Below are 10,257 nucleotides of genomic sequence, written 5' to 3'. Positions count from 1 at the left end.
GGTGCGAGAGGTCCCGGGTTCAAATCCCGGACGAGCCCTCTTTTCCTCACTCCCGAAATAAAGACGTGCTGCCGCAAGACGCAAAACTGAGACTTTTGGACTCGTGCACACGGTACACCCAAGAGCTGCCGGGACGGACGCAGGGTCGTGGGCAGGGCGCGGGCCCTGCGGAGTCTGAAGGCGCCGCTCCCACCCGGCCGGCACCCGAGACGCGCGGGGGAGGACCCCGCTCCGGCCCGCGCCGCCCGCAGCTGTGGCTTCGGCACCTGCCCGCCCTCCCCGCGCCGCCGCTCGTCCGCGCCCGCCCCGTGCGGAGCTGAGAGGGGTCGCGCCCGCGCCCGGAGCCTCCTTTCTCGCGCGCGTGCTCTGGGGGCCGCGGGTCGCGCTGTCCGCCGCAGGCACGGGGACACGCGGCGGCCTCCCGCTCCGCAGCCCCGGAGCAGCTACCGCCCGAGCCCCGGCGCCGCAGTCGTCGTGTCTCTAAACGGGCTGCGTGAGGACGAAAAAAAGCCGCGGACAGTGGAGGGCGTGGCGGGGAAGAAAAGCCTGGGCTCGTCCGGGATTTGAACCCGGGACCTCTCGCACCCGAAGCGAGAATCATACCCCTAGACCAACGAGCCACTCTCGGCAGAGCGGCGCCCGGCGCCTCCCTTCAGCCTCCGCCGCCTCTCGCCGCGCTCCCCGCCCGGCCGGCGACCCGTCCTCCGCCCGCACCGCGCGCCCGTCCAGCCGTGCGCCCCGGGGCCCCTCTCGCTGCTCAGCCTGTGGGGTGCGGCCGGTCGCCACCCTGCGCCGCGGCCCACGCTGCACCCGGCGGGTTAGGGCGCCAGGGGCCTCGTCGAGCGGGCGCAGCCCCCGGTTCGCGCCCTCGGAGGGGAGCCGCGCCTGGAGGCGGCCCAGCGCGCGGGGAGGAAAGCCCAGAGGACGGTGAAGAGAGAACGTCCGCGTCCGCGGTGGGGTCGTCCGCCCCTGCGAGGGCTTGCGGGTGCGGAGCTCAGCGAGGACGTCGGACGTGCTGCTCCGACGTGCTACCGCCCGGCCGCAGCAGAGGGCACGCGGGACGTCGGGGGGCGCGCTGGGAGCCGCGGGAGGGCGGCTAGCGGGACAGGGGCGACGGGGGTCCGGCCGCCCGCGGGACCCGGGAGAACCCTGCGTGCGCGCGGCCCCTGCGGCCGGCGGGAGGGGCCCCGCGGTGGTGGCGCGCCCCGGCTCCGCCTCCGCCTACGGCCCGCCTCCTTTGGCGGCCCCACCTGCGGCCTGGCCTCCGCCCCGCCTCCACCTGCGACCCCGCCTCCGCCTCAGGCCCGCCTCCACCTGCGACCCCGCCTCCGCCTCGGCCCCTCCTGCGGCACCGCCTCCTCCCCGCCTCCACCTGCGGCCCGCCTCCGCCTCAGCCCCTCCTGCGGCCCCGCCTCCGCCCCGCCTCCACCTGCGACCCCGCCTCCACCTGCGGCCCGTCTCCGCCTCAGCCCCTCCTGCGGCCCCGCCTCCGCCTGCGGCCCGCCTCCGCCTCAGCCCCGCCTCCACCTGCGGCCCCGCCTCCGCCTCGGCCCCTCCTGCGGCACCGCCTCCTCCCCGCCTCCACCTGCGGCCCGCCTCCGCCTCAGCCCCTCCTGCGGCCCCGCCTACGCCCCGCCTCCACCTGCGGCCCGTCTCCGCCTCAGCCCCTCCTGCGGCCCCGCCTCCGCCCCGCCTCCGCCTGCGGCCCGCCTCCGCCTCAGCCCCGCCTCCACCTGCGGCCCCGCCTCCGCCTCGGCCCCTCCTACGGCCCCGCCTCCGCCCCGCCTCCACCTGCGGCCCGCCTCCGCCTCGACCACCCCAGGGCGGCGGCGGTCCTGGCTCCTGCAGCCGGTTTCTGGACCCCAAGCTTCCTTTCGGCCCCGCTCTGTGGAAGCTGTTGCTGCCTCGCTGTCGGACGGTCCTGCGAGGGTCCGCGCTGGTCTGGCTCCGTACCTTCCACCTGCTTCTCTGCTCTTCCCCGCCCCCTTCCTCCTGAGGCCCGCGGGCACCCGGGGTGTCTCTCGGCGACGGAAGGTCAGGACCCGAGCTCGCGCCCTTGGCGGGGCTGTGGGCGGGGCTAGAGGGGATTTCAGGTGTAAACACCTCAAATCCAACAGCAAAAGCTGAAAAGCCAAGCCTGGCCCCGCTGACATCGCAGAGCCCTAACCCTAACCCCAGCCGCAGCCCCAACCGCAACCCCAACCCCAACCCTAACCCTAACCCTGGAGCAGGAGGACGTGGCTGGGGAGGGCGGCCGTCCGAGCTAAGCCCTCTGTGCGCTTGGACCACGCGTGGAACTGGACACCCTGTCCTTGTCCGAGACCTCCTCTCCTCCGGAGGCCTCTCCTGCCTCTGCCCGGCCACTCTGCCCGGCCACTTCCCACACCTGCTTTCTTACCCCTTAAGTCGCTCCTAGTGACTTAAATCTGTGCCATCAAGACAACGCGGCAGGACAGCCTAATTCCCTGCAGGCTGCGGAAGGCGCGCCCAGCATTTCATTGGTGTAAGTGTTGCTTGACTGGCCCCTCTGTGCGTACATATTTTTCATGTTTTAGGTGATTTTCTGAGGTAATACGGTCAAAAGAGATGACCACCGTGACAACTATTATGGCACGTGGTGCAATTTCATGCCAATGAACCTAGCTCGGCTGGTTTGCGAGTAAGATGGAAACTGGCTTGGGAGAACAGGACCAGTGGCTCTTGGAGAAGTTGGTAACCCATACTTTATGAACTATTTCTTTTTGTTTTCTTTTTCTTAAATATTTTATTTATTTATTTGACAGAGATCACAAGTAGGCAGAGAGGCAGGCAGAGAGGGAGAGGGGAAGCAGGCTCCCTGCTGAGCAGAGAACCACCCAGGTGCCCCAAAACCCATGCTTTAATATTTTAATTTTATTAAAGGGATCTGGTGGCATCAACGCTTTTGAGAATGGTCATGATGTTAAAACTACAACCGAAGATAATTTTGACTTGGGGTCAGATGTATGAGTGGAAGATGATGAAGTTAGAGCAGGTCCTAGGGCACCTGGGTGGCTCAGTGGGTTAAGCCGCTGCCTTCAGCTCCGGTCCTGATCTCAGGGTCCTGGGATCGAGCCCCACATGGGGCTCTCAGCTCAGCAAGGAGCCTGCTTCTCCCTCTCTCTCTGCCTGCCTCTCTGCCCGCTTGTGATCTCTCTCTGACAAATAAACAAATAGAGTAGGTCCATTAGGAGATGGTTAGAGTAACTCTGGGATGATGTCAGGGTGGAGGCCTTGGAACAGGGAACAGCTTTAACAATCATTTTCATTCCTATTTTGTAACTAATGTTTGCACGCTCCTGAATTCAGACCCAATCTAGACCCAAGGGGTGCAAACTTTGTTCTGACCTGACGTTAGTCTCCGAAAGTGAGAATCCAATCTGAGCACATGGGTCTGCCATTCAGAGGACTCTTCGCTGACTCGGCACCCAGGACTGGAGTCAGGACTGTGTGTTCAGCCTTATTTGTTGCCCTGGAGGTTAGGCATTAACTGACTTTCAGGCTGCTAAGGTTGTCCTAACTGTCAGATTTGCTTCACCACCACAAGCCATGCCCTGATCCAAACAGAAACTTGAATCTGATTGAGAATGTGTGTCTTTTCCAAACTCCAGCCCAATATCCTATAATAGCTCTAGCTCCTTTTTACTAAAAATATTTCTACATGGTTTCCCTCAATGGTTCTTTTTCTGAGGTCTATCTCATAACTTCCCCTGAATTTTGTAGCCCCTGAATCATCAGAAGTGAATCTTTGGTACTGCCTCAGGCGTTTCTTTTTTCATTCAAAAGTTTTCACTTGATTTAAGTTTTGAGAGTCCTCAAGTTTTGAAGTCCTAAGGTGATCGAAATCTAAGGCTGAGATTGTGGAAAGAACCACGTTCTTCTGGAATACCATTTCCACCAGCGGATCTTATTGCCCCTCTGTTTTATATAGATTCGGTCTTGCTCTGGATGGTATTGGCCGCATAGAAAAGGACAAAAGTGTATAGTTTTCATGATCAGAAGTGGGATTGTTTATGAAGACTCGCTCCAGGTAGTATGTTACAAAAAGGAAAGATGCACAATTACATGTACGGAGAACTTAATTTTGTAACAAGAATTAAAGCAAACATACATATGCAGATTAAAAAAACTAGAAAAACTCCATAAAATCTTAATACTAGCTATTTCTTGGTAGGGGAGTTATAAACATGTTTTTTCTTAATTATTTTTCTTTTCCTCCACAGATTTTCTAAAATAAAGATGTATTGCTTTTATAATAAGAAAAAATAAGGATAATTAACTCCTTTAAATTACACTTTACTTATTTATTTTTAAAGATTTCATTTGTTTATCTGATAGAGAGCACAAGCAGGGTCCCCGATGAGCAGGGAGCCTGACGTGAGACTCAATCCCAAGACACTGGGATCATGACCTGAGCTGAAGTCAGACACTTATCAACTGAGCCACCCAGGCACCCTAAATCATACCTTAAGAACTCTGCGTTTCTTTGTGCTTGGTAAAAGAAAAGAGACACAGACTCTGAGGCAGTGTAAAACAGGCCCTTTTGATTTTTCAGCCCAGCTCCTTCTGGAGTTCGTCAGTAAAGCTGTTACGGTCACTCCTGAGGGGCCGGTGCAGCCATGATGAGACTGAGTCCCTGGAGCCGTCCAGCACCCATGGGTTCCTTGGTCCGTCCAGCGGTAACAACTAGTGTCAGGGCTCCTACTGTTTTCTTGAGCACCAACCGTACATCGTCATTCTAGAGTCTTCTTTGAACGCTTGCTTAAGTGCAATCCAGTCCACTTACTCTTTTAAAAAGAACTGGTTGAGAAGTGTGATAACTGACATTACAGGTTTGCCTAAATTCAAGTAATTTTCTCAGATTTTTATGTAAAATGACACCTTGAAGGGCCAGAATCATTACTTACAGGAGTAGCTGGTGGGGGTGGGGGGGCTTACTTGTTTTGACCCCTTCCTTCTGCATCCTGTTTTCCTCCTAGCCCCTCCCTGGCACTGCAAGGACCAGCGTGTTACAGCTCCCACGGAGAAGGCCACAGCTTTCCAGGATTAGAAGGAGTAAGAAGTCTTTATGCTCTGGTTCTGGAGGTAGGTGGCTTTACCCAGGCTCCCTTTTCACTGAGAAGTACACAACGTTTACATTGTCTCCTCCTCCGGAGTCTCAAAGAGCCATGGTTTCCTGCCCGTCTGGGCACAGCGGAGCCTCTCCGGAATTCCACAGCTCCCCAGGGATCTGAGGGCAGCGCTGGAGCACAAGTCTTCTCGGCAACCATAGCCACTCTGGCCAGGACGTCACTGGGCTGAGTGGGAGCCTGGGTTGTCCCAAGCAAGATTGGGAAGTCAGAAAATTCTGTCTCCTGCCCCTAGACTTTTCTAGCATTCTGCTCCTACTATGTTTACCTGGCCCATAAGCGCAACGTTGATGAGATCTTGCTGAGGGGTCAAACAAAATTTAATGTTTTAGTAAACCATGCAATAGTAGATTGGTGTGTCTGGGATTGCCCTGTTGGACACATCTGTTGCTGTGTTTTTTAGATCTTCCAGAATAATTTCCTTTGGTAACAGCACCCCATTGGATACCCACTGTCCTCAGTCACAGTCCTTGCAGACTGCACAGGAGTGGCTAACCTAGCCCTTAGCGCCGAGGTCACACGACCCAGGCCTGGCCGGTCTGATCTCCGCAGCTTCTCAGTCGTAAAGGCTGGTTCCAGTATGAACATGTGATCCACACAGGGTTTATAGAAATCCTTTGTAGGTTTTCTTTCCCCGGTGCTATTGGGAAAGAATAAGCTCTTTCCATTGGGCTTATAGGCTGTGAAGGGCCTGCTTGGGAGATACGGCCAACACAGAGGAAAGCAGAGACCAAAAAACAAAGAGAGCCTTCTGATATTGCTTGAGTATTGTATTTAGGCCTATCCACGGGTTTTTAACTTATATTATTCAGTATATAGGGAGGGAGAGAGAGAGAGATTCATAGATAGATACAGTTTTCTGTGTGTGTGTTTTTTTTTTAAGACTTCATTTATTTATTTATTTGACAGACGGAGATCATAAGTAGGCAGAGAGGCAGGGAGAGAGAGGAGGAAGCAGGCTCCACTAGCTGAGCAGAGAGCCCGACTCGGGGCTCGATCCTAGGACCCTGAGATCATGACCTGAGCCGAAGGCAGAGGCTCGACCCACTGAGCCACCCAGGCGCCCCCAGTTTTCTGGATTTTATCGGCCAGTTGAAGTTGGGTTTCTTTCATTAGCAACAGCAGGTCCTCATTCATCAACTCTGTTACACAGTCACGTGGCCAAGAGTGTCTCGTCAAAGGAGGTGATGAACTACTGGCTGCCTGTCCACTAATTTAACCCTTTGTTAGACATGTGTTTTTTGAGGGTCTAGTTGACTGGCAAACCAAGCTTTGTCCAGGGGCAGCTCAGGGAGGACAGTGGAGGCCCCTGGGCTTCCTGTGGTTACCTGGTGACTTGTCCCACATGTTGCTGAAACCATGGAACAGCCTCAGATCAAATACTGGCATCTCCCTTCAAAGCATTCAGGGTTTTTGTTTTTCTTGCTCCCTTTCTGGAGAAAGGAAAGACACAGTATGCAAATCAAGCCGAAGACAGAGGCAGAGGAGGAACACAACACCTCTGACTCCTCTTTCGAGCCTTGTAGCTGTGAAGAAATCCGTGTTTTTCCTTCAAGCCTATCAGGGAAGCCTGAACCAAACCAAGTCTTCCTGGCCCGGGGATGGCTTTGTGTTAACTAAGACACAAATGGATTTCTCGGATTCCCAATTTTGAAATTCCAGATCTGCAAATGCAACACGTCACATAATCGCAGTTGCTTCGGGAAGGATGGTGACCCACGGCAGGGCAGCCTCGGAATCCAGACAGTTTGAGCTCTTCGTGAATCCCGCGCCCACGGCCCACAGCCCGGGAAAGGGCCTCGGACTTCTCACAAGGTAGATCCAATAACGTGAGCATTAGGAACTGCGCCGGTAGAAAATCATTCTGACCCCATTACGGCTGCTCTTCTGGGGTCCCATTCTTGTCATTATGCATTGTTCCTTACCCACCTGCTGCTGTAGCTGTCATGCCTCCAGACAAAAGATTGTTTTGTTCTCACAGCTACATCCCAGGCTGCCTGGCCTATTCCTTTTTCAAGTAAAGGAAAGTGGCAGGTGTCCCTTCTTTTGTCACACATGCTCACAAACACGCACACATTCACTAAACTCTGGCCCAGATGTGTGTGTCATAAACAACCCAAAGACATACGTAAATAAAATCATGTATTGTTTAGGGGGTAACACATCTCTGTTGGTATAGATGGACGGGCAGATAGGAGAGGGACAGGTACAGACGGGTGGACGGGGGAGGGAGCGATAGCTAAGGATTATGTGGAGCTCAAAATAACTGAAACACACCTAGCTCCGAAATCCTGCTGAAACATAAAACTTAAAATTTCGGGCTTAACTGAGTTATAAGGTCTAGAAAATGCTTGTATTTTTAAAAGTTTTGAAAAAACTTTTGGAAAAAAAAATCTTTGAAAAAATATATATCCCAAGTACGAACACTATCCGGAGTTAGGAAAACGGTCCTAGGAGCCTGTACTGTACTATAAAACTGTACTGAGACCGCTGAGGTACCGGCAGGGACAGAGGCCTTTTTGTCTGGGACATGGTTTTCTGAAGTCAGGGTAGGAGGCTGCCGGACGGACCTTCAGAGAAACAGCTGCTCCGTCTACCACATCAGCGCAACGAGACGCTGAAACCCTCCACGCCGGATGAGAACCAACACCAAAGATTAACCGAATATTTGGATAAACAGCTATGCATCCGGAGGGGAGAGGAAATGGCCCCTGCTCCTTGTAAAGCCCCTTGCACTTTCCACACCGAACATTAAAGCCAGAGCAACCCGTTGAGAAGAGGCTGAAAACCCAGGCTCCCCAATCCCGTCTGGAAAGGGAGCCTGGGCTTTGATTCATGAGCAGCTTCCCAGGGAAGGTAGGAAGATGTCTTTGTCCTGTACCTTTCAAAACAGATGCGCCAGCACCTCCCAGGAAGCACCTACTCCAGGCTCAAGAACATCTTGCAGAACTGCACATTTCCTTCCCAAGATGTGTCAGAGGGCGGGCATTGTTAAGGTCTCCCCACTCTGCTCTCAGGATGAGGAAAGGCAGCGCGTGCAGAACCGTGACACTTCGCATCTGCTTCTCCGGATCTGCCCGTCTCCACCTCCTCCTCCCCTGGGAAGAGCGTGGGCTGAGCCTGTCACCTCCCTGGGTACCACAGACTGGAAAACTCCCGGACAGCAAAGGTTCCTAATACATATTTTTAAATGGTGCAGTAAGTACCGCTTCCAGGCCAATGTTTTAAAAATTGGTTGGCCGGTTCCCATGTGGAAAAAGCTGAGAGGTTGTCTCGGGGTCTCCACAATTTAAGCTTTTCCATAGCCGAGGTCTTCTGTAACTGATGGGACTTCTATTTCAGCAACACTCTTTGCTTTTGTTTCCACCCACCTGAAATCAGTTTTTACTCACATCTGAGAATCATAAAAAGTTCAGAGCGTTAAAAAGGCTATTGCTTTGCACAAAACAAAATCTGAGAAGCTAAGTCAGAATCCAGTTCTGAGGTCAGCCGCAGGGACAGGTGGGTGCAGTAGGAGCCAGGCCCCCAGGTTGGCGAGGCTTCCGGGGAGCTGTCCCCACAGTAAACTGTTCTAAGTTTTTGTTTTTTTTCTTAAACCAAGTCCATTGAGACATGAACTCGAGGTGATGCAAGGCTGCCGGCCTTTGACTGATCTCTGCCTGCGGGAGAATGTCAGCGTGGAGGCCTAGAAACAGCGTGGTCTCTGTCTCGGGCTGCTCCAGACCCTCCACGAGCTCTGCGTCGGTGATGGCTTCATTGGCTGCTACTCTTGTTGCTCCTTTGAAAGAGGCGTCTCCGGCAGCCACATCACTAGGCACGGTGAGCTCCTCACATCTTAGTGTCCTGGACAGGGGGGTTATCCTGCAAACACAGGAGGAACAGATGAGTTGGGAAGACAGTGGGGGACATCCTGACGCTCGGCAGATGTCCTTGGGGACGGCGGACCCAGCAAGAATGTAACACGAGTGGCAGCGGCGGTGGCGACAACGCGGTGTGCTCCACAGCACCGGCTCCTTTATTCCTCACAAAAGCAAGACACGTTAGATACTCTGTTAGCTCCGTTCCGCAGGTGGAGCCGTGAAGGCACAGGAGGGTCAAGTGGCTTCCCCTAGGTCACACAGCTAGGAAGTTGCGGAGTCAGGATTTAACCCTCAACTATTAGGTGACTTCGCCTGCTCCTTGACGTCCGGCTCCCACGCCCTCCCCGCGCTGGCTTCCCACCTACGCATCCACTCTCGCTCCGTCTCATCCTCCCGCTCCACTGCTTCAGAAGTTTTGGTGGCGTAAAAGTGGGAAAAGAACACAACCCAAAACAGAAGGTGGATGCTCTAACAAAAGGGAAAATCGCTCTTCAGTCAACATTCAACCCAAAGCATGACTTCTGGCTCCTTCCGGGCTGCGGCTGCACCACGCCTTAGACCACGGGGTCTCTGGCTGGAAGCAGAGACATTTACGAGAGTGTCCTCGGCATGTGACCACGGCCTGGGCCCTGGGCCACCGGAACGCGCTGTGCTGAGTGTAAGCGACTGCAGGGGTCCCTGCGGCTGTCTCACTGGAGCGGTCGGGGGACGCCTGCGGAGGACATGGAGGTAGTGGGGCGGTTTCCAGGCGGCACCAAGGGAAATCTCCACTGGGGGTGTAGGTGTCAATGGAGGAGGCCACGGCAGGATGCATGGGCTGGTGCCTTGCCTCTCCTGGGGCGGTGGGTGCTGGAGGCCGGCTGGAGGCGTGGGCGCCGTGATGGCGGGGAGGGAAAGTTGGGAGAAAGTTCAGCACGGAGAGGAACAGGAACTCGATTTTCCAATGTGTGGTATCAAAGCGTCTGGGGCAGGAGCATAGACCTTGAGATGCTGTTTTCAGGAAGAGGAATTGGGTGCTACTGTGAAGGGCGGGTCTGGAGACCAGGAATCCCGGTGGTGGGGGTGAGTCTGACTGTAGAGGTAAGGAAGGGGCCATGACAGTGGAGCAGCAGGAGGTAAAGCCCCTAAGGCCTGGGGCTGCTGAGACAGGGATGTGGAAGGCACGTGGGCACCTCGTGAGCAGGAATGGGCGACAGTAACAAAGGAACGTGCAGTTTCAGCTCAACATAAGTGAAGGGGCTGCTGAAGGG

The 10,257-nt window shown here is 55.1% G+C and overlaps 1 protein-coding gene and 1 long non-coding RNA gene across 4 annotated transcripts in view; one reads left to right on the top strand and one right to left on the bottom strand.

Moving 5' to 3' along the window:
* The first annotated feature begins 1,711 nt into the window (after positions 1-1,711).
* LOC309849761 lies at positions 1,712-8,392 on the top strand. The gene is made up of 2 exons (XR_014303881.1): positions 1,712-2,503; positions 4,998-8,392. It is a non-coding gene; the product is annotated as an uncharacterized lncRNA (long non-coding RNA).
* Positions 6,018-10,257, bottom strand: part of RCSD1 (RCSD domain containing 1) — a 63,444-nt gene continuing 59,204 nt past the window's right edge. For all 3 annotated transcript variants that reach the window (XM_082702616.1, XM_082702617.1, XM_082702615.1), the window contains one exon: positions 6,018-9,008. In XM_082702616.1, coding sequence (XP_082558742.1) covers positions 8,976-9,008 — 33 coding nt within the window. In that variant the 3' untranslated portion in view covers positions 6,018-8,975. The remainder of the gene's footprint in view (positions 9,009-10,257) is intronic.

The sequence above is a fragment of the Mustela nivalis genome (genome assembly GCF_964662115.1).
Source record: "Mustela nivalis genome assembly, chromosome: 16".
In the NCBI taxonomy this organism is placed as follows: domain Eukaryota; kingdom Metazoa; phylum Chordata; class Mammalia; order Carnivora; family Mustelidae; genus Mustela; species Mustela nivalis.
Note: the sequence above shows the minus strand (reverse complement) of the source record. Positions and strands in the feature narration are given on the sequence as shown.